General features: G+C 39.3%; 1 protein-coding gene across 4 annotated transcripts in view; it reads left to right on the forward strand.

The window, feature by feature from the left end:
• The window catches only part of TTC13 (tetratricopeptide repeat domain 13), a 63,649-nt gene extending 41,170 nt beyond the window's left edge, over positions 1-22,479 (forward strand). For 2 of the 4 annotated variants that reach the window (XM_037510434.2, XM_037510431.2), the window contains 14 exons: positions 2,028-2,169; positions 2,600-2,774; positions 4,163-4,319; positions 7,895-8,025; positions 8,569-8,701; positions 9,286-9,378; positions 11,638-11,721; positions 12,434-12,518; positions 14,278-14,384; positions 16,033-16,168; positions 17,192-17,271; positions 19,789-19,867; positions 20,005-20,084; positions 21,533-22,479. In XM_037510434.2, coding sequence (XP_037366331.1) covers positions 2,028-2,169; positions 2,600-2,774; positions 4,163-4,319; positions 7,895-8,025; positions 8,569-8,701; positions 9,286-9,378; positions 11,638-11,721; positions 12,434-12,518; positions 14,278-14,384; positions 16,033-16,168; positions 17,192-17,271; positions 19,789-19,867; positions 20,005-20,084; positions 21,533-21,647 — 1,597 coding nt within the window. In that variant the 3' untranslated portion in view covers positions 21,648-22,479. Of the gene's footprint in view, positions 1-2,027; positions 2,170-2,599; positions 2,775-4,162; positions 4,320-7,894; positions 8,026-8,568; positions 8,702-9,285; positions 9,379-11,637; positions 11,722-12,433; positions 12,519-14,274; positions 14,385-16,032; positions 16,169-17,191; positions 17,272-19,788; positions 19,868-20,004; positions 20,085-21,532 lie in introns of all 4 variants that reach the window. The other 2 variants (XM_037510430.2, XM_037510433.2) reach the window with 1 other exon arrangement.
• Positions 22,480-27,346: the final 4,867 nt, after the last annotated feature.

A 27,346-nucleotide genomic window follows, 5' to 3' on the forward strand; every position in this document is an offset into this window, starting at 1 on the left:
AATCTTTGAAGATTTATTTTATTTATTTATGCATGCAAGAGCTGGGGTATATATAGGCTAGAGATGCAGGGGATGGGGTTGAGAAGATTCATCAGAGACAGAGTAGGGGCAGAACAGGCAGATCTGCTGAAATACACTGCTGAGGGGAGCAGTGGGCGAGTCAGGAGAGGTCTGCTGTGCCATGTGGGTTAGCTCCCTGGCTGGGAATCTAATTCATGCTCAGTAGCTGCTGACAGCTTCATAGTGCCGAGACCCAACCCCTTGTGCCACCAGAGAGACCCTAACAGTGATCTTTGAAAAGATATTACATTCTGAGTGACATAGGCATGTGCATACTTGTTGAGATTCTCACTGGAATCTAGAAAGAGCTGCTTGTCAGGGGATATTCTGATGTATGTATCTTAAAACAACTTCAGTTCATTGAAGATTAGCCTTTCCAGGGTTATTGTTATCAATAGTGCCATTATAAGCTGTTGAGTTATAGATGATATTGATTTTTAGCCAGTAACTAAGGTTAATTCCCCAACCACTATGATCTGTTTGAGGAGTCCTAAAATAAAGGGATAGGAAAGTTACAATAATGATATAGCTCCTTCAGGAATGAGAAGTGCCTATTACCTGTCTTTCTGAATCTATGCATTGCCCTGACTGAAGAACTATTCTGACTTTTGACTCTAGATATTTGTTTACACTCTGACCTAAAGATGAGATGGTATGGCATGATGAAAGGGGCTCAGGATTTAGGAGTAAAGAGATTTGGTTCTAATTCTGGATTGCCTTTTCTACAATTGGGTATGCTTAGCTTCTCTGCACTTCTAAGTTCTCATTTTAAAAAGTACAATAATGTACTTCCCTGGTGGCACAGGGGTTAAAGTCTCAGTGCTATCAAGCTATCAGCAGCCACTGTGGCATGAGTTTGATCCCCGGCCAGGGAGCTAACCCACATGGTATACCAGACCTCTCCTGTCTTGCCACTTCTCCCCTTAGCAGTGTGTTTCAGTAGATCCTTACTCTGTCTCTGGTGAATCCTCTTACCCACCTTCCCTCCTGCATCTCTGGCCTACTCCCCAGTTCTTGTATGCATAAATAAATAAAAATATGTATCTAAAAAGTACAATAAAAATTAGAAAGAAAGTAACAGAAATTTCCTTCAAAACTCAGATATCTTATATGGGTAGGATTAAATTCAAGAATTTATCTGATGTAATATTTGGAGAAGCGCTTTCACTAACTTGAAGAAAGAAATGTTGGGTTTTGTTTTGAGTTTAAGGGATGTTATTTATCCTTCCTGCCCCACAGAATTGTTGAAAATATAAGTTGAAAACAGACTTGAAAGCACCTACTAAATAGTAAAGTGCTGTGTAAATGTAAGTGGGTGTTATATTTTTAAAAAATAATCATTATTATAGAATATTATCATACTTGAAAGTATTTTCAAAATATTTTATCATATTTTGAAAGCATTAATATTGTAAAAATTTAATGTAAAAGAGGGCTGGTCAGTAATAACCATTTCCACTATAAAATGATCACAATTCTAAATATGCTTCTTTTTTTAGAATTTTAAATTGCATAATGATTTCTAAATTTTAAGGAACTTAAGTGATAAAAAGTAGAATTTTAAGCCTGTGCATTTGACTCAGAATAAATATCTGTATGAATGCAACCTCCCTACTTTCTTCCAAAGGAGAAGTATATGTTTCTTTCAATTAACACAATTTTCACAGAGTTTTTAGAAACACACAATGAATTGAAAGGGATTTAATAAGCATTTGCCTATGGAAATCAATAAATTAGTTTTCCCCAAAAGAATTTCAAGAGTGCCTTGGTTATCCCATATTCTGATAAGATTAGAAAAAGTTAGTGGGATGTGATCTATCAAACATTACATAGCTGTAAGTGGTAAAATAAGAAAGAGAACACACTTATCAAAGTGTTCACATATTGAACCATAATCATGAGGATAACTTATTCTGCACATTTACTGAAATGTCAATCCTTTTTTTTCATAATTGTTAAATACCTAGAGAGCTGGGCAATTTTGAAGCAGCCACTGAGAGCTTTCAAAAGGCACTATTGCTCAACCAAAATCATGTACAGACCCTCCAACTCCGAGGAATGATGCTTTATCACCATGGCAGCTTACAGGAAGCCCTTAAAAACTTCAAGGTGAGTATCTATAAGTGAGAGGCTATAACTGAAGTTCTTGGATTATTCTTCTGCCGGGAGGGAGAAGGGAGTAGGATCAAAACAGGGGTGGGAAGAAAACAAGGGACCATGGTGATAGTTCACAGGTGAATGGGTGGTGGGAATTTCATGGGGACTATAACTGAGATGAAAATGCATACATTGTACAATAATGAAAAATGATGTGAAAAAAATATGTATACATAAAAAGTTTAGTGAAGCAAATGCTGGTGTGCGGAGGGTGGGTCAAAGAAGAAGAAACCAAAAACCATTGCCTAATTTACAGCGTATGTAATTGGTCTTAATTAAACAGAAGGGAAAACTCTTCTAATTTTAGATTAAAGAATAAAGCATTTTAAAATTTCATAAACTATGTTGATACTAATGCAATATTTTCTCCTTCCTGTCTCAGCGGTGCCTACAGCTTGAGCCTTATAACGAGGTGTGCCAGTATATGAAAGGACTTAGCCATGTTGCAATGGGACAGTTTTATGAAGGGATAAAAGCACAAACTAAAGTTATGCTGAATGATCCCCTCCCAGGTCAGAAGGCTAGCCCAGAGTATCTTAAAGTAAAATATCTGCGAGGTAAGTCAGAAAATGGCAGAATTTTTAAATTTTAATGTTCAGTGCTGTAGAAATCATAATGCTTGTCTGTCTTTTGTTCTGTAATAGATAGTTGAGTCTTGAAGAAGCCCCATAATGTGCCTGTGGTCACTCCCTGGTTAATGATATCTGGCTTAGAGGTGGCATCCTTGTCTTCTACAGACCAATGCAGTGCTTTTTCTGCCACTTCCTATGTTTTCTTTCTACAGTTAATAAAATTTTTCCTTAAGTCAAAAAACCATTTTGAAAGAAGTATGACAGTCATCTGGGTTTTGCCACATCTCATCCAAAGATAGGAATGCAGGGAAGTTACCCTTCATGAGTCACCCTTTGATCTGTCATTATTTTGTATCAGAATTTAAGTGGGGATGAAGAAGAAAGCAATCTTTTGGTTATCCATTTATTAGTCATAGTCTTACCTTTCTCTGCCATACATAAAGATATTTTTTTCATATGAGATGCCTCATCTCTCCTTTGTTGTAGTTAATTTTAATAATACATTTTATTTAATTCAGCACATCACAATATTAGTTCACCATAAATTAATATGAAAACACCATTCATTACATAGTTTACGTTCTTTTTCATACTTAAGTCTGATATTGGTATGTATTTTACACTTTCAGAACATCTCAATTTGGATGCTGAATTTTCATTGGAAATGCTTGATTCAGTTATAAATTATAAAATTTAATGTTGAAAAAAATTCATATATGTAAGCTGTTCCAAATGTATATAAGTTTTCTGCTGAATTAACCACTTTTTAAATTTAATTCAAGTTAAATAAAATAAAGTCAGTTTCTTGGTCACATTAACTACATATTAAGTACAAAATAGCCAGGGGTTAGGGTCTGCACATTGGATAGCACAGCCGTGTACTCTAAGTTACAATTCCTTTATTCCTGGTTTGGTAGGACTTGGATTTGCGATTTATAGTCTCAAGGATCGGGCACTCCACATCTTATTTCTTTCAACATTGTGTCTGTGGAGATAAACTGTAGTTGTTCAGTCAGTGGATGAAATTGTGTATACAGCCAGTGGATCTATCACTTGACAGAATCAGATTCTTTCTGACGCTGAGCTTGAATTCTCAGACTCTGGAATTGAAATGTGAGATCTTTTGTGTAGTTCATGAGATGATTAACATTTAGCCAGAGTGAAAACAGATTGACTGGCTCTGTTTGACTGTTGTAACTCAAGTTACCCTGGTTGTCATATAATATCTTATCATATAATGGTGATTTACCAAAATTGGAAGTCTCCATTATGAATTCTTAAATAACTGTTACATGTATTTGTATAGCAGTTAGTTATAAAAAATATTTCTTTAGCAGTACTTGGAAATGTCAAATCTCATTTCTTGTCTGCAGAGTATTCTCGATATCTCCATGCACACCTTGATACGCCCCTTACGGAATATAACATTGATGTGGATCTGCCTGGAAACTTTAAAGACCACTGGGCTAAAAATCTGCCTTTCCTCATAGAAGACTATGAAGAGCAGCCAGGATTGCAACCCCACATAAAGTGAGAAGATGACTTTTTTTCCTTTTTCAGGCTTGAGCTATAAATTCATCATGATATTTCTTGATCAACCAGTGACTATTCATATTTCTAATGAATTTGGTTTTGGATTTGATATGTCTGCAAATATTTAGTTTATAAAATTCCTTAAAACTTACCATTGAGTATCATTTTTCCTTCTAATCTGAATTTCCCTGCTAGCTTTGGGCCACTTTAAAACTTCAAATGTACACATACTTACTGACAGTTTTTGCTATGTGTTTTTTTTTAACCATGTTACTGTTAAGAGAAATTACGTTTGAAAGTTTGAGATCACAGTGCTGCATTACTACTGATGCAATACATTAAAATGGGTATGTCTAAAGGACTATGCCATTGAAAAACAGAATTTAAATTAATCCTGGGAGACTCAGCAATGCATTAAAAATTAGGAGACATATCTAAATATTAGCCTCTTTACTCTCTAAAAAGGAAAGAAAAGAGGGGTATTCAAACTAGAGTGGTAAATGAGAATCAAATTTAGAAGGAAGAAAATGTCCTGCATAAGTATCTAACAGCTGCTGTCATGGAGTGCCTTGAGGCACAGACAGATGAGCTTGCTGAACTTCAAAGGACTAACATGATTTCATAGTGGAGGCCTTCCTAGGATTTCAGCAGAAGCAAATCCTCCCTGTCAAGAAATTAGTGCCAATTTGGGCTCCATGTTCTCACAAACTAAGATCATTAGTGTGAGAATCAAAAAGCAAGATCACCGAAATTATGTGCAAGTATCAACAGCAAAACAAGCAATAGACTTAGACCTACAAGTCCTTCAGATATTGGAATTGTTGAATACACATTCAAAAACAACTCCAAGTGAAATTATGACGGAGTTAGAAACATGAGCAAGAAATAGGAAATTATCAAAAATGACTAGAAATTGGGCCTCCCTGGTGGTGCAGGTGGTGGAGCGCAGTACTGTGGAGCTGTCCACAGCCTCTGCAGTGCTGGTTCGATCGATCCCTGCCGGCCTCGGAGCAACCCACATGGCGAGCCAACTGCTTCTGTCTCGCCCGCTGCTCCCCTTAGCAGTTTATTTCGTCGGTCTGCCTGTTCTGTTCCCTGTTCTGTCTCTGGTGAATCCTCTCACCCTCCCTCGCATCTGGCCTATACCCCGGTTCTTGTATAAAAATAAATCTTAAAAAAAAAAAAAATGACCATAGATAAAAAAATAAAATCAAAACGTGAATATACAGAGAAATAAACAAGTATCATAGTAAGAGATTCTAATTTTTGATAACTCAAAAAAGCTAGTTAAGATTTAGTCTATTCAAACATTACAATTAAAAAACCTGACTAAATAGTCTACTATAAAACTGTGTACCCACTAATTAAAGAATACATAGTCTTTTCAAGTATACTTAGATCATTTACAAAGATTGACCACTGACTATGGATATTTCAAATATAAAGTAATTGGTGTCATATCTGACCACAGCATCTTTAAAAATATATATGGGAAAAAAGTCCGCTTTATTTGGAAATTTAGAAGTATATGTATTGAAGTATGGATTAAGAATGAAATCACAGTAGTAATTTAATGTAATACCAGTATGTGTGGAATGCATTGAAACTGATAATACAAAAAATATTAATATCCTTAAGTACTACATTGGGAATAAAGCAAATAGATAAGGTGTAAGAATTAGGAAGTAGAGAAAATAGCAAAGAAAGCAGAAAGGAGGGGAAGTAAGTATAGAGAGAAATTAATGAAAACTGAATATATGACAAATTCACCAAAGTAAAACTTTTGCCTTTTATCACTAACAGAAATTTCTAGCGAGATTGATTTTTTTTATTAAAAAAATTAAAAAATCTAAATTTAGTTAAAAAAACCTAAAAACTATAAGCAACAAAGTTAAAAGGAGATAAAACCAAAGATTAGCAGATATTAAAATGCTGAGAATGCCAAGAAAATCTGTATGCAAATAATTTTTTTTTTTTTAATAAACCAGATCAGAAATAAATGGTCTGGTTCCTAGAAAGTCACAATTTACCAAATTGATTTGAGAAGAAATAAAATATCTGAGTAATTATGTAATTCTTTAAGATGCTTATTTGGTACTTTAAAATATTCCACTTATGATCACAAGATCATAAGTGGTACTTATGTGGTACTTTATAATGTGGTATAACATATAACTTTATATGTGGTACTTTAAAATGTATTTGGTACATTTTACTGAATGTATGATCTTGTGATCATAAGTGGAATATTTTAAAGTACCAAATACATCTTAAAGTACCACATACTTTCAGTAAAATGTACCAAATACATTTTAAAAGTACCACATACATTCAGTAAAATGATATTGCAGGGTGTCCCAGCAAACTTTCAAGAGAATAGAAGGTAATATTATCAAATTATTTTGCAGGCCCAATATAATGACAATACCAAAAACAGACAAGGATTGTATAAAAAGGAAAAATAGAAGCCATTCTCACTTATAAGTATAGATGTAAGAATGTAAGTATAGATGTAAGAATACTAAATAAAATATAGCCAACCAAGTTCTTCCATGCTTAAAAAAGGTAACATCGTATCATTGAGGACTTTTTGTAGGAATAGAAACATGTTTTAACTTTAGAAAATGTATAAATATATAGTACAATCTCACTTAAAGTTGTTGATAGATTCTTGGAAACTGCTACTTTAAGCAGAACGAGGTATAATGAAACCAATTTTGCCATAGGCTAATTGATATAAAAGTTAGTTCCTCTGTTATATTTATGATAACAGAAACATCACCATACTTCTAAATAAAGACCCAAAACACTTATAATATTAAACAATCTCTTGTATTCATTCATTCATTCATTTTCTGACCTGCTTCTTCCAGTTCAGGGTCACGTGTACTAGAGCCTGTCTTGTCAGCTCAGGGCACAGGGTGGAAGCCAACACTGGGCAGGACTTGTTTCTGTTACAGGGCATACTCGCACAGGCTCACTCAGATTGCAATAGTGTAGACATGCCTGCTAACCTAACATAAAACTGGAAATCATCCCAAATGTCCATGAACACAAGAATGGATTCATGTGATACTGTGGGATATTATCTAGCAGTATAAGCAAATGACCTATATAACAGTGTGGCTTAATCTCAGAATATAACATGTAAAAGCAGCAAGTTAGTAAACTACATATCCCTAAACAATATATTCTATAGATTTTCTTATGAGCTTTATGGGAAAAGTGACATGACATTTGAGTTTACTGCCTAATGATGCCTTTCTCAGAAGGTATCCCAGATGTTCACACATGGAGAAGTTTGCAAAGCAAATATAGTCACAGGTGCCTTCTAAATTACCAACTAGTTAGCAGTGTTACCAACAAGCATGTGATGGTGGTTGTGCACATACATAAATAAATATTTGGTCTTAATTTGTGTGTGGTTGGGCGTGAAGCACTGAGGTAAATATTTAATGGTCACAGGTTTCTTGATTAATTTCCAGTGGAGAGAGTAGTTGTTTTTCAGGTGACATTGCATTGCCAGTTGTCTGATGGAGAAGTCCTGATCACATATGTAATGTTTCTTTCAGAGATGTGTTACATCAGAATTTTGAGAGTTATAAGCCTGAAGTACAAGAACTGATTTGTGTAGCTGATCGTTTGGGATCATTAATGCAATATGAAACTCCTGGTTTCCTTCCAAACAAGAGGATACACAGAGGTATTCTGCAACTCTCTGAAAATGGAAATATTTCTGGCATAAGAACAAGACTTGTTAAATCATGTTTGGATTTAAAAAAATTATTTTCTGTGCTTGCCCAAAATCTCAGTGTGATCACTTACTCTGAAAGAGGACCACATCCAGCCTGTGCTAGTGCACTGTTGCAATAGTGTAGATGTAGAATATAGTGTGGAATAGAAAATATACATCTTAAGTTACTACTGTCCTCGAGATAGCTGATCCACAGAAGCTGTTCCTTAACTTTAGAAGTGAGGGAAAATTTGAACCCCAAGTTGCTTCAGTGGGAGGCAGAGTTGGGGGAGACATCTTTGGTGGTATCTCTAGTTTCCTGTGATAGATTTTAGTTTTAGTAAGACCATCACAGCTGTAACAGTTCTCCTGGCTTATTAACTAGTCGACACTTGTGATTCTTTCTTTATGTAATGACTCTGGTGTTGTGACTGAGACTATAAAGTGAGTGAAAATTAGTCCCTCCAAATTGTACTTACAAACTCAGTTGGTTTCAATACTTTTTTCTTTTAGCCATGGGTTTGGCAGCATTGGAAGTCATGCAAGCTGTGCAACGTACATGGACCAACTCGAAGGTTCGCATGAATGGAAAAACACGACTAATGCAGTGGAGAGACATGTTCGATATCGCAGTGAAGTGGAGACGGTAACTAACTTTATATGAAAGTAAACTCTAATTCTTGTAAAGTAACATACGTCTCCTCTAGTTACAGGTTCAGTATCCTGTTTTGTTAACTAACAATAGGCCTTTTCAGTTGATGTTTCCTCTCTAAAGTTTGTCAAAAGTTGTTAGCATCATTCGACTTTGAAATACACTCAGTTAATATTTATGAAATAGGAAATATGTTTCCAAGCACATTTTTAAATGTAGCGTTTTAGCATTTTAAATGTAGTCTTTTTGAAAGAGTATCATTAACTCTGAATGAACTTGATTGAACTGATCCCTTTGAAGTGTATACCTGGCTAACCAGTCAGTTTAGAGAAGGAATCACTGATTTCATTTTCATGAGAAAAACAAAACTCTCTAGTAGACCTGTACTGACTTCTTGCCTGGCCCAATTGGGATATCTATTTGGGATTTTCAGTTGGTGTTTCATATTTTTAGATATAATGGACAAAACAATTACTTTCTCCCACCTTTGCATAGACTTCTACACATTTTATTTTGACTGCTTTGAGCATTTCTAGATTTTATAAGGTCTTCATCTTTAACACATTCTATTTTTATAGGATTGCTGACCCAGACCAGCCAGTGCTGTGGTTAGATCAAATGCCAGCACGAAGTCTGAGCAGAGGTTTCAACAACCACATTAATTTAATCAGGTATTTACCTGTGTGCATCTTTTATATTTTCATAGGAATTTATTCTAAATAGATAGGTCATGGAGACGATGAGAAACCCAGTGCTTCTTTCTTGGTGACTTTCTTGGTGACTTTCTTGGTGACAAGGGATACATAGACCAGTTTGGCCCCTGCAGGGTCCCATATGTATTCCTTTCAGCTAGCTCAGTTGCAGAAAGAAATGGAGTACTGCCATGCTCCTTCTCCAGGCTCTCCTCTTTGATGCCGAGTGCAATTGAAGGGTACATTGCCAGATTTTTGCCTAGGAAGTCAGTCTTTAAAAGGTTCTAAACATCACAGAAATTAATGAGATGGAGAACATTGCATTTTCCATAGTATCCTGATGCTGTGTCATGACTCAAAAATTCCTTGACAAATCTGTTGTGATAGGGGAGGGTCTCCTCTCTCACTCCCCACACACAAAGGGTTTGGATTAATAACACTGGGCACTTAGCTGCTGTCCTGGAAGTGCAAACCAGGTTAACTGAAGAGCTGGTTTTGTCCAGCGACTCTGCAAGTTTGGGTCGGGGTGAGGCTCTCCCTCCTCAGTCCTTTCTTCTTGTGCTTAGCTACCTTCTAAATAAACAGTTAGTATCAGAGAATATCAGCTTCAGGGGACTCACTGAATTTCATTTTACATTTTATAAATGTGCTGGTATCACATCTAAAATGTTTCTGATCCAGAAGCCTGAATTAAGAAAATATTATTCTATACAGCTTTGATATTTAAATTTAATGGAAATGTCATTTATATATTTATTTTTATTTGTAAAAATACATTTCTTTTTCCTTTTGACTTGTATATTCCTATTTCTAATAGAAATAGGACATTTGTCAATAGACTCAACTAGCTTTAATTGAGGGCCACTGTCAGTGTACTATGCTGCATCATGGTGATATAGAAGTGAAATACAGTTCCTCACTTCATGGTGTAGCAAGAGAGACCAGTGGACTTCTATATATGTGTGAAATATAATGTGGTTGTGTGTGCAGACATAAAAAATGAGTGCCTAGACCAGCCTTCAGGTGCTGCCTGTGTTATTTGGAAAGATAAGAAGCAGAGAGAGGAGGATGAGGCATGGACCTTTAAGTGAGTCAGGCATGGTCAGGAGAGGATGACTAATTCATGATGACTGATGATTAGTTTGCAATTAAGAGAGTATTAGGAGTCGAGGCTGGAAAGACAGGCAGAGACAAAAATATAAATAACTTTGTAGTCTATGCTGAAGCTGTTTTTCATCTTCCTGAAGATGATAGAGGGCTATTCAGAGGCTGTAAGCTGAAATGGACGTGAACAGATTTAATTCAGATGATCATCTTGGCTGTAGGTGGCAGATAGGTTAGAGAGGAGCAGCAACCCTGGAGGCAAGGGAAGGGGTTAGAACGTTGCATAATAATTCAGGTAAACAAGTACCAGAGATGGAAAGCTTTGTGGAAGTGAACTAGACAGGAAGAGATGGATATTGAGGAGGCAGAGTCATGAGCACCGGTGGTAGATTAGAAATAGGGGAGAGCATGAGATGACAGGGAAGCCATCCAATTGCTGCCTCACATCAATGGCTTCTCAGTAGTTCAGGTAGCAACAGGACAAAAAAATAGGTGGACATGTTTGGAGACAGGAGCTGCCGGAGAAGTGGGAGTCAATACTTCTTGGACAATATGAACATGAGGTTGGCCATGCCCTTGGGCAATCCAGGGCGTGGTGTCTAGGGAGGATCTGATGTGCACATGTTGTTAGCACATGTAAGGCAGTTAAAAGTATCTGTTAGCATAGGAAGTTTTGGGAGAGAGTTTTAAAAATGGGGGTGAGGGGTAGTGAAGCTATTTAGAGTGGGTAGAGGAGATGAAAACTGCTAGTTGGCTAGACAGTAAGAAAGAATGTTAGCAGATAATGCTGCTGAGGAACCAAGTAGGAGGGAAAGGCATGTGACCAAAAAAGTAAAGCAATCCATAGAGGAAATTAGCATAGAAGTCTGAATCTTCTTTAAGTACTTGAGGATTTTTCTTCCCACTTTGGCTTCTCTGTGGTTGAATTTGGTGCCTTTTCTATCAAAATCATCAAGAGCTGATAGTCGTGCAAAGATATTTCTTTGCTTCCGCCGTTCATTGATCACAAACAAGTGGATTTCCCAAACATTTTTCTATATTATTCTCACTTATTACTCATTTGAATGAATTTTTAAATTAGATGTTATTTGGAACATATGCCTCTGTAATTCATATTTTTTTTTTTTCTTTCAGGGGTCAGGTGATTAACATGAGATACCTGGAATATTTCGAGAAAATTCTTCATTTTATTAAAGATAGGATTCTTGTTTATCATGGGTAATCCTTCAGTTTTCTTTTTCATAGTAATGTAGAGATTTCATATATTTTATTTTAGTTATAGTTATGAAGCTTGAAAACTAGGCCTGTTGACACATTAAGCAAAATATATCAAACTTTAACAGAATGTTTAGAATCATAAAACTCTTCATAACCACTTATCAACTTTTGTTTCAGTAGCTTCACAAATTCCATGGATCTCATCTGAGTTTTTAATCTAACACACAATGTTATGACTTCTCTAGTCTCTCCTGAAAAGCAGAATGTTTTGTTGCATTTCTTTATCAGGGATTTCAACCTTAATATTCATTGTCCTATAATTCAAAGGTAGTATGACATAGATACAACATTGGTATGAAAACTTAGCAGGATACTTCTATTTGAGCAACTTTAGAAAGAAAAAAACATTGACTTCTAATCAGAATTTGTAGGGGAATCAAGGTTTTATGACTAAACCCAGACCCATCAGTGTACCACAAACGCTGGCTGTCACCTCGGTCTTTTTGTCCCTGTTTCACTTTTAGATGGGCTACTATCTATTTTTGAAATTTTCATTGATAGCCCCAAACTCATTAGGATTAAACCACCCTACTATTTAGGAACCTTAGTTGTGACCCATTTTTAATATTGAACTACTCATAATGAAGAATGATTTATAAAATAATTACTACAACTGTATTAATTTTAGTTGCTGTCTCTCTCTTTTTTAAAGAGCTAATAATCCTAAAGGATTGTTGGAAGTTAGAGAAGCTCTGGAAAAGGTACACAAAGTAGAAGACCTTCTTCCAATTATGAAGGTAAATTTGTCATCAAAATCACTGTAGTTATTTTTTTTTAGATTTATTTATTTATACAAGAACCAGGGTATAGGCCAGATGTGCGGGAGGGTAAGAGGATTCACCAGAGACAGAGCTGGGAACAGAACAGGCAGACTGACGAAATATGCTGCTGAGGGGAGCAGTGGGCGCAATAGGAGAGATGCGCCGCGCCATGTGGGATCCTCGCCAGCAGGCTGGCGTTGAACTGGCGCTGCAGAGGCTGCAGACAGCTTCACAGTACAGCCCTCAACCACCTGCGTCACCAGGGGAGGCCCACTGTAGGTATTTTTAAAGGGGATAAAAGTTACAGCACTTTAAAAAGAAAAACTCTCAATTGTTAAATACATGCTTATTAATATCATGCTGTATGTGTTTTAAAATGTGTAAGCATACTGCTTGAAAACACTAATACAAATACACTGAGTATTAACTAAAATAAAATAAAGCGCCCCCCACAACACCCCTGCCCTATGACAGAGTGACTCTTCATAAAACAAGTAAAATAAAGCAAAATAAAATAAAACAACAAAAGCAAGTCTGTAAGAAATAGCCGATTAAGAGGAAAGAAAAATCAAGGTAGGTAGGAAATGTAGGAACAACAGTGACAGGTTTCAAATATGACATTAGTAATTCTTCCTCTACTGAAAGACTGAGATCTCAGATTGGTTCTTAGAACTTTAGCTCTAGTCTATCTTTTTTTAAAAAAAGTTTATTTTATTTATGCATACAAGAGCTGGGGGATAGGCCAGAGTTGCAGTGGGGGGTTAGGGGAGAAGGAGGTGAGAGGATTCACCACAGACAGGGTGGGGAGCAGAACAGGCAGATCTACTGAAATACACTGCAGAGGGGAGCAGCGGTCGAGTCAGGAGAAGTCTGCTGCGCTATGTATGTATCTCCCTGGCTGGGGATCGAACTTGTGCTGCAGTGGCTACTGATAGCTTCATAGTGCTGAGACTTGCACCACAAGGGAGGCGCTGTATTCTATTTTAAAGGCGATACCTACAACAAAGTGATATTTCATTTGAAAGGGGAAAGAATAGCAAGCAGATCTAAGAAAGGAAAAGTAGGTGTGGCAATATTAGGAACATTTGAATTCAAAACAAGGGACACTTCAGGGGAGTTAGAATATACCTCAGCTTCCCTCCTTCTTGTCAAAAATATTTTAAACAAAGCACTGACTTCTGCAACTATGTTCCTACTCATCACTCCTGAGGGCTGTTCTTAGCTTTGTGTAGCTACTGAAACAGACTTCTCTGATCTGCAGAGTTGGAGTGTGTGCTGGTGTGAAATTCCCCAGTTGACAAATATAATTCTGAATACTTTTCAGAAGAAACATCACGCTATACTTTGAGCACTTTCAGAAACATAAGGTGCTTTGTGAGTTCCGGGATATTGGGTACAGCTCTTCTGCTAAGAACCTGAGTTGCTGCCACTTGATCTGAACATGAGAGAGAGCGCCAAAGGGAGCTCTTAAAAGCAGGCTGCTGAGGACAGCCTAGGAGCCCTTTCTGCTGAGGTTCTCCGTGGTTTCTAGCAGCGGGACAGGGAGAGGGTTGGGGTTGGCATTGGAGCATGGGCATAGACAGAGGCACCCCCATCTACTCCCCCACCCCGTGACAGAGTGACTCTGAGCCCCCTTTTCAAAACAGGGGAGGGAGTCACTGTTTAAAGTAGCTGCTGAGGGTGTTACAATGAATGATACTCCAGTAACATGAAATTTCTTTTTCCCTGAAAGCAGTTTAATACTAAAACAAAGGATGGATTTACTGTGAACACCAAAGTTCCCAGCCTCAAAGATCAAGGGAAGGAATATGATGGATTTACAATTACTATCACAGGCGACAAGTATGTATGCTTCCTGCATGTGGGTGTGAAGGGTCAGGATGTGTATGTTTCACATGTGCCCTGGGAGGGTCAGCTTTATCATGAAATGAAATCTGTCAGGATCCAGTTGTGACACTTGAAGGATGACACCAGGAGATAATATTTTCTGTCTAAATCCAAATAATTATCCAGATATTTAGTGTCCAGTGTGGTTTGTGGAATGCATTCTTCTGGGTTCTCCCAAGTTCATCATGGGGGAGATTTCTACTAATAAAATGAAAAAAAGATGAAAGATTAGGAAATTGAAAGTCATTTTAAATTTTTTACTGCAAGTTTTAATGTATTTCATGGGTAGTGCAATCTTACGATGGACTATATAAAGACTAAAAACAATTTTCTTTAGAAACTGAGATTATACTATGCATATTGTTTTCTAACCTGTTTCTTTTCTACCTTTATCATTACTTTATCTTAAACAATTTCCCATATCCTATTCTTACAAGCATTTTTAATAGCTGCATAGTATTCCCTCTGTAGGTTCTGCCGTAGGTTCTCCTGGTTTTTTTTTTTTTTTTTTCTGTTATTGACTAATTTAGGTGCTTCCCATTTTTTTCACTTTATAAATAGCGCTGCAGTGCTAGTTCAGCTGTACAGCTTATTCCTTGAGGTTACTTCCTACTTCCACATGTGGTCTCTGTCACTCCCACCCTGATTTTTAAGACCCAAGTTCAGGCTGCTTCATCCATGAAGCATTCCCTGTTTCTCCCATGTCTTCCAAATAAGATCTGGTGTCCCTTTTGAACCCAGATGAACTGTGTTATGGCCCGAAGCATGGTCTCGTAATTTGTGTCCTTGTTTCTCCCTCCCTTCCTCAATAAAGGCAGCAGCTGGGCTTTATTCTTCTTTTGTGGGTTTTAAGAACTATGCTCAGCATTTTGCTGCTGGCATCATAATAAATACCTGTTGTATCAAATGTATAGCCTCCATAGAGCCTCATGTGCAGCTAAGTATACAACAGAAGCTTAAAAAGACAAAAAATAGCAAAGTATCCAAACTTTCTCTCCATACACAGTTCTTACCTCTGATCTTCAATCATAACAGAATGGCTAATAAGATATTGATAAGGCATTTAAGGTCATTCTTTACTATGTGTTGGTTCCTTCTGTATTAGCTTAAGTTCATATAATGAGTACATATGGTTAGACTGAGAAAAATATATGTTATGAAAAAATTGCATACTTAAACATACCTCATCTGCCTTTAGAAAAGCAGGATACATTTTAGACATATCTTGTGCCACATCAGCATGCTTTTTTATAAAAGATTTATTTTTTTATGCATACAAGAACTGGGGTTTAGGCCAGAGGTGTGGGGAAAGGATTCACCAGAGACAGAATGGGGAATAGAACAGGCAGACTGACTAAAGTACACTGCTGAGTGGAGCAGCAGGTGAGTCAGGAGAGGTCTACACCATGTGGGTAGCTCCCTGGCTGACAGGGAATGGAACTCATGCTACAGAGGCTGTGGATAGCTTCACAGTGCTGTGTTTAACCCCTTGCACCACCAGGGAGGCCCACATCAGCATGCTTTTTAATTCCTTTTAACTTTCTGTGTGGGCTTCTTTGAATTGTATAATACATGCCTTTAACATGTGATCTTTTATACCTAGGGTTGGCAATATACTATTTTCTGTGGAAACTCAAACCACAGAAGAAAGAACACAATTATATCATGCTGAAATAGATGCACTTTATAAAGATCTAACAGCAAAAGGAAAAGTACTCATTCTTTCGTCAGAATTTGGGGTAGGTTTTTGTTTTTATTTTATCCATGCTTCCTATGATTCCTTTGTAAACCTTTAAAAGCCTCTACCCTTTTATTGGGACAGTACAACTTGGGCTTGAAATCAGCTTTAATTTACCTATAAATAACTCTTCTTTATATCCTTTGGAAAACAATTTCCGTTTTTAGTAAATGCGGGTTATGGGAAGTGAGGACTGCTTACGTACTGTGCTCTCTTATCATAAGTCTGGACTTTGTCAAGATTTAAGTGGAAAAGTTGGTTCATAATGAAACTGGTTTACGCTGCTCTTAGTGGCCTTTCCTGTCTGTGAGTCCTTCCTCTATTGCCCTCCTTGACTCAAGAAGTGCCCCTCTGTGGCTGCAGCTGCCATTGGGCCAATAGTATGGTGGGCACTTTATCCATCTGTGGAATGGCCCATGGCCCTTGAAATGTCACTTTATTTTTCTAGTGTTTAGTCAGTTAATACAAACACACACACACATATTTAGTGAAGCATCTAGATTTTTATACATAAGTAAGCATATTTAGCACCTATCCTTGGTTGGGAGGGTGCTTTTTGTACTTTTGGGATTGTGAGGCTTGTAGTTGGAGAAAGCAGGTTTGGTATTACAACGTGCTTTGTTTTATTGTAACTCAGTGTATATTTTGACATTTCAACTTGCATTAAAGATTAGTGAAATGTAAGTTTATCAGAAAAGGTTGTAACTTAAAAAAATATCTGGGGAGCTTCCTGCCCACCTGTAACTATGCAGGTCCCTCTCTTTTTCTTTCTCCTTTGCCTAATAAACCAGTTCTTTTAAAAATAAATAAAAAATATCTGGGGAAATGTTGCTGTAAAGTGAATTGTATAAATGCTACAAAAGCACATAAAATATTTAACAATGTAGAAAGTAATGTTTTGTAGGCAAGGAATTGAAATTATCCTTTTCCTGATAGGTTTCTTATGTGTCTTGTTACCTAACAAAAAACTAGTTTATATATAATCTGGTATTTAAGTTCATGAACTTGTGTCTTTTCTTTTTAGGAGGCTGATGCCGTTTGTAACTTAATCTTATCCTTAGTTTACTACTTTTATAATTTAATGCCACTCTCTAGAGGATCCAGGTGAGTAATATCCTATAATTTTAAAGTTTTTAGATTGAAAGACACATTTTTTTTTTTGCTTAGTCTTATGGATGTAGATTCAAAATTAATATACGCAATGGCAAGAAACACCCTTATTTTCAAAATCCCCTCCAAGATTTTCTCCTTGATCTGCCACATCTTTCAAAGAATTATGATAGTACTCATAGAATATGCTTAAATTTTACGTGGCAGGGGTTCATTCATTCAACAAAAATGTGCTGACATACAGTATGTACATTGTGCTCATTGTATTTTAATTCAGAGATGTGTGTCCAAACTGTTACCCTACCCTCTTCTACTCTGTCCCCCAATTTTTGGGCATTCATTGACGTGTAGCTCTGATGTTTTATACTTTTGAATCACCAGTTTTATACTTTTGAATCTGATACCATTTTTATTTTTTAAAATAAATTCCTGTGAAATATGCCCATCAGTTTTTTAAAGCAAGAGATTTATCTGTAGGTTTTCTCTTTATCCTCTTTTACCTAGTACTTTGCTTAGTAAATTATGTACATGGCATATGCTGTTGCTAGCCTATGTTTATTATTTTTTTAAATATTTATTTATATTTTACATCATTGTTCATTTTTGTACAATGTTTGATCCTCCTGTCAGGTGTAGTCCCTGTAAAATTCCCACCAACAAGTCACCCCTAAACCATCACCATCTTGTGTTCTTCCCACCCCTGTCTCCGATTTATGGTTGCCTGCTAGTTTTGTCTTTTTTTTTTTCCTAATCCCTTATTTGGTTCCCCTATATTCCTCTGTAAGTGAAACCATCAGATATTTTCTTGCTAGCCTATGTTTAAATTTAAGGTGTTTTGGCCAAAATAATATACTTGAATCTTAATCTTTAATACTTAGAAAGTGAACTTCCTAAATGAGGTAGTCATTTTTGTTATAATGTTAGAAAGACATTGAGACAATATAGGAATATAAATATTGTAATATCAGTTGTGCCCACTGAATATATGTTGTGCATAAGACATACGTGCACCCCCTTTTATCAACCACTTCACTCACTGTGCAAATACACTACAAGTTACCATTCATCTTCATAGCTGATCTTTGGCTCATGTGTGACATAAGAAAGAAGTACAGCCTCCAGTCATCTTCCACTTGGTCTCTGTATTTATTTTTTAAGATTTATTTATTTTTATTTATGTATATAAGAACTGGGGTCTAGGCCAGAGGTCTGGGGGTGAGAGGGCTCTCCAGAGACAGAGTGGGGAGCAGAACAGGCAGATCTACTGAAACATGTTGCTGAGGGGAGCAGCAGGCAGGATGGGAAAGGGTTAACTATCTGGCCATGTGGGTTAGCTTTCTGGCCAGGGATCTAACTCAGGCTGTAGTGACTGGTGATAACTTAATAGTGCCAGATTTAACCCCTGCGCCACCAGGGAGACCAGTCTCTATATTTATTAATTCCCAAAGTACTATTGATTCTGCCTCCTAAACCTCTATTCTCTACTTGTGCTCACAGCGACTGCCAGATTTTAGCCCCTTGTCATCTCTTACCACAGCCTTTTTAACTAGTCTCCCTACTTCCAGACTTTGCTTCTTCCCCTATCTGTGCCCTATAATTCTTTATACCAAGTGCAAACTTGATGTCATCTTGCCCAGTGCCAGTCTCTGTCCTTCTGTGGTTTACTCTGGCTTCATCACTTCTCTCTTTTATCTACCCTTTCTCTACCTCATGAAACCTTTCAGGGGTCCTCCAGTTGACCTTCTCCATCACACCTCCCTGCCTTTTATCTTTTATATCTGCACTTTTTTTCCCTCCTTGCCTTCACCGCTTCCTTTCCTTCAGCCCAGGTCTTGATGCTGCTGCACACATGTCTGTGGCCTCTGTGGGGTCTTCCCCGGTAGGTGACCCCCAGGATTGACTCAGTTTCTTTAGTGTTACTCATTGCACTTGGAAACTCTCTCTGCCAGTGCTCACGCTGTCTCTCTCCTCAGCCAGACACAAGCCTTTCTTAGCTGTCTTCGCCATGGGGTGCTTGTGTGGGGCATGCTGTCAGTGTGCAGTAACTATCAGAAGCACAAGTGAGTTATCTGTATGTTCAGACCAATCTGCTAGGACTTTCTGAGAATGTGTTCTGCTTTTCTGTTTGGGGGCCTTATAAAATTAATATGTTTCTATTTACAATATATTTTGTACATGCATTTAAAAACCAAGCCTCATGAATTTGTAGAAATACAAGTAGGCACATATCTAAGTCATATTTCACATGAATAGAAATACCAAGAGGGAAGAAAATCCCTGAAGAAACACTTTTTACCACAGAAAAAGAATATTTTTGCTCACATTTACTCAAATCAGTAAATAATTTTGCAATTAGTATATATATTTTGAAGCAAGTGAAAATATTATGTTTAATGTTCAAGATATTCCTAAAAAAGAATCATCTTTTATGCTGGAAAGTCCATGGTGAGTTTTAACATGACAACTGTGTGTAGACTTGGACTGATTGGTAATTATTCTTTATTTAAATAGTGTAATAGCTTACTCAGTGATCGTGGGAGCACTGATGGCAAGTGGAAAAGAAGTGGCAGGAAAAATTCCCAAAGGGAAGGTATGTTGCAGCTGGAGAGGTAAATGGTTGTGTGTTGAAATCCCAATCTGTGGATTAAGTGTTTGTATTAAACAGATCTCAAAGTGAGCCCTTCTCCTCCATATTTAATCACATTCCTAACTTTCTTTCCCTTTCAGTTAGTCGACTTTGAAGCTATGACAGCCCCTGGTTCAGAGGCCTTTAGCAAAATAGCTAAAAGCTGGATGAACTTGAAAAGGTAACTATTTGATGGGTTCAACAAAAGGATACTACTATTAAAGAGGGAGGAGCTACATGCTTTGTGAAGCTCCGTAAACTTGAATTGTGCACATTTTTATGAGTTGTTTTTATACAGTGCATTTAATCTGCTTTTTCAAAGTTAAAATGTTTGGGTCTTAAGAGTGAGTGTGTAGATAAAAATGAATAATGAATAAAAATTATCAGGAAACTAGTTTGTGAAAGAGAAGTTACAAATGTCTTATTTATATAAGCAGATTTTTGTTTCTTTGGGCTAATTTCCTCTTTATGCCATACTTTTATTCAGTATGCAGGAGAGAATTTTACAACTCTGAGCTGAATTCATTTTAGACTTATTCCAAGTGTTCAGCTGTGCTTTTACTGCACGCTGTACTGTGAGAAGGTGGTACTTTATTGGAATGGAGGTGAGCATTACCATGTGACTCAGTAAAATATTAGCCAGGTATGATCCTGAGTCACCTTGTGAGGGCCCCAGCACACTGCTTTGGCCTTGTTCTTGTTTCCAGACACACTACAGGGGAGTGTATAAATATGGAATGAAATTAAATTCACTGATACATAAGAGCTAGCAAAGAATAAGCAGATTGCCCTGTTTCTTCTTATTTCTTCTTGCTCCTCCTCCATGCTTTTTGTATCATAACCACCTCCAATTTTGCCTTTCACATCTATTTGACAGCCAGCCACTCTAAAGATTGCTGGGTAATTTATGCTCTGTTTAAACCTGAGAAATTTATGTCTGTAGTACACACTCTTGTTCAATTTATAAATATTCTGATAACTTTGTGTGAAATTTTCTAACAGTTATACCTTGTCTCAATATATTCTTGTTTCAGGTTGACTGGTTTGCACACATTTTGGTAATAATGACCATAAGGCCAAAGATCTTGCTTCTGACCTTACATAATTTTACAGTGTTCATCCTTCAACAATTCTTTTGCAAAGAATAACAACACTGCCCTACACGTAGAGTTACAGTTTCACAGTGTACTGTGGCATACTTACAGTTGTGGTAGTCTTGGGCTAAGAATGTGGCCCCTATTGTTATGGGTAAGGAAAGTGGGGCTTAGAGAAATGACTAAAACTAGTGAGAAGTGAGGCTAGACCTGAAATTTGTATCCTCTGTGAGTCCACGTTCAGCATGCACCCAGCAGGAAATGTGTGTGTTACAGTTACTGAGTAAGCAGCATTTTTCCTTCCCCCGCTCTGGTTGAACTTTAGAGCAACTCATCATCTGAATCTGCTGAGCTACCCGTCCCCAGCTGCAGAAGGATCTGTTATGTTCACAGCTCCTCGCAGCTTTCCTAATACAGGCTGATGTCACATATGTGGGGTGGGTAGAAAGTGGTTATAATAATAGGAATAAATGTAATGTAAGTTTGTGTTTTTTTGTAAAATTGTGTTAATTTTCTGTCTGTTTTTCCTTTTCAGTATTTCACCTTCTTATAAGACCCTTCCATCAGTGTCAGAGACGTTCCCAACGTTAAGATCGATGATCGAGGTGCTAAACACTGACTCCTCTCCACGTTGTCTTAAGAAACTCTAGTTATACTGTGGTATTTATACAAGTAAAGGGCCGGACCTCTTGCTTAAGTTATTTTTTAAACATGGAATTGTAAAAGAAATTAGGTCCTTTATTACTTTTGATACCAATTTTTGATAGGAATTGAATACTTGAATCATTTTCTTTACTTTTCTGAACCATGACAAAAATCATGAAAGAAGGTTTGTTTTTTGGTTTTTTTTTTTTCGGGGGAAAAAGCTATTTGTCTGGGAGGAAAACTGTATGTATTAGCCAATGGTCTGTTGGTTTCCACTTCACAAAGGCCTACAGTTCCTTCCTTACAGCAAAAAAGTTTACTTCAAAAACCAAAAAGTAGTAATTAAAAGGAAGAAAACCAACAGTAAAACAGGAGTGTCTTCATTCCTTGAAAGATATGGATATTTTTCAAAGACTTTCTTTTTATGTGCATTGTGATAGCGCATCTTGTTTTTCACATAACCTCCATGTGCGGATACCTTGTTGTATTTGAACTGTGGAAGGTTTGCGGGCCATGAACACATGCCACAGAGCCCACAGCCTGGAACACTGATCTTGAATGATGCTGACAGTATTTGCCAATGACCCAAACACTGAATTATTGAACCATGTTTTTTCTCTTTTTTTTTTTGAAAAAATAAACAGGAGTGATTTGTATTTGTTGGAAAAAATAAACAGGGGTGATTTCTATAAGTCACCAGTTTTTGACACTGGATTATGTATGCTTTTATTTTGTGAACTACTTGCACTTTCAGGTGTGAGAACGTACTGAGTATTATTTTTTTTTATTTTCAGACAGGGTAAATAAATGACGGTGAGCAAAATGGGTTCATTAAACTGTGGCCATTTTCAAATCATTTTCCTCTTTCCTTTGATTTTTGTTAAAGAGTCAGAACAAACTGTTCACTATTTTCTGTCATTTTGATTTTGCCTTGTAATCTTGCATAAGAGGAGAACAACAGTGTCTCACAGCGTCTGTGCTCCTGGGGGATTTAATCAACACAACATTATCTGTAGGTCTCAGTAGAACTCAACCATTTTATAAAGTGGTTCTTGCCCTTTGATCAGATGCTTCATGAGTATTGACATGTGCTTCACAATAACCACAGAGATGTGGCTCATGTCATCTCCCATGGAAACCACCAAGGACAAAGGGAGAAATGATATAAATTGTTAATCACACCTCATTTCATAATCAATTCTCACACACACAGGTCAGTTTCTCCTGAGACGAAGGCTGTGCTCACAAAAGTCCTGCATCTTCTATTGTCATTTTACAGGTTGAGGGGCTTGAGAGTCTGGTGGGTGTATGACTCTCCAGCATCAGCCAGCTGTTGAGGCCTAGATGCTAGGGTTCCAAGGTGCATTTCTGACCCTGCACCATGCCTGCCCCACTGTGGTCTCAGGGAATCAAAGATTAGAGAGGCTCAGACTCAAAGAACACTTAACACTGTGCCATGCAAAATTTCAACATATCTGTTCTGTTTCTCTGCACTCTTACCCTCATGATGATTTGACCAAACTGGTCTACCTGAGGCACGATATCCTCCTCCACCTGTGAGCTAGGATTGATGAAGGTACAGCAGGTTTCATCAATGACAACACAGACCCACCTTGCTCTGCAAGGAGATAATCTTAGGCTAGGCAATGATCCATAACAACATTAGCCAAGGTTTGAAGGGAGCCCTCGAGGTTTTTCAAGAGAGTGCCTGGTGTGAAATAAGATGCCAGCAACTTCCTTGGTGAGGTTTGTGAGAGTGACTTCATGATATTCAAAGACACCCAGGGGGGCCAGAGCAGCCCTGGTGCCAAAGATGGCAGAGACCACAAAACCCAATGCCCACCTCCACTGAGAGGGCCCAAGATGAGGGCGTGGGTGTGAGTGGAAGACCTGTACATCGGTGTGCATTAGATGAGCCAGGACACACTGGGTGACATGCCAGACATTGTCAGTATAGGGGTAGGTGCATCGACAGAGAGGTTTTTAAAAGTGGAAGTGGGATGGCCACAGACCCAAATGAAGGAAGGGGGAGCCCAGAGAGAAAGGGGACCCTGGGATCTGAGAATTATTTTTTTTTTAACATTTTAAAAATTTTTTAAATTTTTTTAAAGATTTATTTATACATACAAGAGTTGGGGTGCAGGTCAGAGGTGCGGGGGTGGTGGTGAGAGGATCCACCAGAGACAGAGCGGGAAACAGAACAGGCAGACTGACTGAAAGACACTGCCGAGGGGAGCAGCGGGTGAGCTGAGAGAGGTCTGCTGTACCATGTGAGTAGCTCCCTGGCCTGGGATTGAACTTGTGCTGCAGCAGCTGCAGATAGCTTCATAGTGCTGCGTCTTAACCCCTGGTGCCATCAGGGAGGCCCCTCTGAGAATTATCTTAACAGGGCCCCAGCTCCAGCCATTGAGAGTACCCAGTTCTCCATTTGGACTGTAGTCAAGAGTCCAGGTAAGGGGCCTCTCCTGGTGGCGCAACAGTTGGCTGCAAAGCTGCCCGCAGCCTCTGCAGCACCGGTTCGATCCCCGGCTGCCGGTGAGGGTCCCACATGGCGCGACAGACCTCTCCTGCCGTGCCCGCTGCTCCCCTTAGCAGTGTATTTCTTCGTTAGTCTGTCTGTTCTGTTCCCCGCTCTGCTCTGGTGAATTCTCTCACCCTCCTGATCTTCTGACTATACCCAGTGATTGTATAAATCAATCAATCAATCAATCTTTAAAAAAAAAAAAAAGAGTCCAGGTGAGAGGGGACACAGTCGCCCGGTGTGAGGCACTCCACTGGATGACCAACTCTGCTGCACAGTGCCACTGGTTACAGTCATTAAGGCCAGGGTGAAGAGGACAGGGTCATCAAGTGACAGAGGGACAGAGGTGGGTCTCCATAAGCGGGCAGTCTTCAGGGGAGTCATCACAGGTGTCTTGAAAAGTTGCATGTGAAGGCACCATAAGTCAGACCAGGCATGTAGGAGTGGAAGGGTGGGGTTGGGGAGTTTCACAGTGGTCTGATCTGGACTGCAGAACAGGAGTCTCAAATCCTCAAGGGGCTCACGGCTATACTGGGAAGGAGGGGCAGCAGCTTGCTGTGCAGCAGGTGCAGTTTCCTAGGCCTTAACACTTGAGTGATCAATCCAGGATTCTTGGCCTCTACCTTTATGGCGGTAGAATTGGCAAAAATTACTGTATAGGGTCCCTCCCACGAAGCCTCTAGAGAGGGAGAGAGGGGAGAGATTTAACCAGCACCAGGTCCCCTGGAGAGAAAAGTGACCGACCAGCCTTCCAAGGGCATCTTCCATTAACTGTTGCAGGGCCTGTGGGAATTTAGCCAGAACTGTTATATGCTTTACCTGGAGAGCAGTCTCAGAGTCAAACAGTAAGTCATTAGTCAAGAATGGGCACCTGTACTACCTTCCAAAGGACTCAGCCCATTTTTCTTTCTTTTTTTTTTTTTAAAGATTTATATACAAGAACTGGGGTATAGGTCAGAGGCAGGGGAGGGTGAGAGAATTCAAGAGAGAGAGTGGGGAGCAGAACAGATTGAGGGACCGAAGACACTGCTGAGGGGAGCAGCGGGTGAGGCAGGAGAGGTCTGCTGTGCCATGTGGGTAGCTCCCTAGCTGGCCATGAAGTTTTTGGGGAGTATTTTGGACCTGAACAAAGGTGATTGGCAGAAACACAGGCCATGGAGATGCCCTGAAGGCAGGGCCATTGTCCCGCTGCAGACCCAGGGGCAGCCCAAAGCAAGGGACCATTTCCATTCGCAAGGCTTTCACCACCTAAGAGGAAGGCCTCCCACCCAGTTAGTAAAGGTGGTTACCAGAAGGAGAGCTATTGATTTCCCTCAGCTTTAGGCCAACGAGTGAAATCCATCTGTCAATCCTCCCCTGGGAAGTGTTCCTGTCTTTGCTGGGGAAGGGAGGGAAGGCCTGAGGATTATTTCTGAGGCATAGCTCACAGCTACCAACCACATGCCTGACTGTCTTGGACAAGTCTTTTTTAGTGAACAACTGTTGGCCAAGTTGGCAATCCTTCCAAGGTGGAAGGATTGATGTAAATTCTTAAGATTCTTCTACTGGCCAAGGAGGGGAAGTGAAGCTTGTCCTCCTCAGTCTGGAACAAGCAGTTGGAGAGAGCATAAACCCCTGGGACAGGGCCCACTCTGGCTCGTCAGGGGGTGTAATAGGCCTATCAGCCCAGCGTGGGGGTTCCCATGTTAATGGGGCCTAGAGGGCCCTTGCTGGTTGGGGAGAACTATTAGCCATGGCTGCCCACTTGGTGGCAGCAACAGCTTGATTGTTTCCTGAACTTAGACTGCATCAGAATCTCTTTGGTGTCCAGGCAGTGTATTGCCGCCACCTCTGGTATTTAATGGGTGACCCGTTAGCTGTTAAATAATAGCTTTCTTTTCCTTCTGCATGGGTGAAGGACTAGATAAGCATACTGAGAGTCCATGTAGATGTTGGATCTTTCCCTTGCTCAGGGCCAGGGCACAGGTGAGGTCTATGAGTTCACCCAGCTGGGCACTGGTGCCAGAGGGCAAAGCTGTGCTTTCAGTGGCTTTATCTAGGTTGACTACTGCATATCCTGCCCTTTTTTTTTCCCAAGAAGTGGGGTACAGGTACAGACCAGAGTCATGGGGGGTGAGAAGATTCACCAAAGAGAGTGGGAATCGGAACAGGCAGATGTACTGAAATACACTGCTCAGGGGAGCTGAGGGGAGCAGCCGGTGAGACAGGAGAGGTCTGCGGCGCCATGTGGATCGCTCCCCAGACGGCAGGGATCGAACTCACGCCACAAAGTCCGCGGACAGCCTCACAGTGCTGCGCTCAACCCCTTGAGCCACCAGGGAGGACCCTGCATCTCCTGCCTTTTTATATCCTTGACCAACAAAAGAGCTGCCACTCGTGCAGAGGGTCCAACCCGGTGAATCAAGGGGCTTTTCCTGCAGGGCATCCTTAGCTGTGTAGGTCTGGAGCACTACATGGCCGCGATTGTTCCCTTCACCCTCCTCCTCCTGGAAGAGGAGAAAGGTGGCTGGATTGAGGGAGGAGCATGGTTTAAGCATGACAGGTGGTGGCTCCCTGAGATCTAGGTTGTTGCTGTTTTAGTCTGTTCCACTGGGGGGCGCGTTAGAGCTGAGCAGAGTAGTCTTCCCAGGGCGCCCCCCCCCCCACCCCGCTATGCTATCTCCCTTGTGATGTTTTGATGGATGGGAAAGAAAAAAAAAAACAAAAATGGAAGAAACACAAAATGGCGCAGATTGAACTGCAGTGGTGGGTGTGGGAGGATCAGCACTCTTCCAGGGCCCCTGAGATAACTGGGTAGGTGATGGGGCTCCTGAGGGCTCCTTCCACCTGAGGACTTGGGGTACCAAGAAGGCCCCGATGTGGGGAATAGCACTATGAGGCTCCCCTTGATGTCTTTCCCGCTGGTAATGTGGCCAGTTAAAAAAAAGAAAGAAAGAAAAATGTTCAACATCACTTGTAATCAGGGAAATGCAAATCAAACCACAATGAGGTACCACCTTACACCAGTGAGAATGGCACATATTAAAAAAACTAGCAACAACAAATGCTAGCGAGGATGTGGAGAAGAAGGAACTCTCCTGCATTGCTGGTGGGAATGCAAACAGGTCCAACCACTATGGAGAGCTGTGTTGATATTCCTCAGACTTCAAAAAATGGAGATACCATATGATCAGCAATTCCACT

This window comes from Talpa occidentalis, unplaced genomic scaffold (genome assembly GCF_014898055.3).
Source record: "Talpa occidentalis isolate TD23 unplaced genomic scaffold, MPIMG_talOcc4v2.1 talOcc4.14, whole genome shotgun sequence".
Lineage (NCBI taxonomy): Eukaryota > Metazoa > Chordata > Mammalia > Eulipotyphla > Talpidae > Talpa > Talpa occidentalis.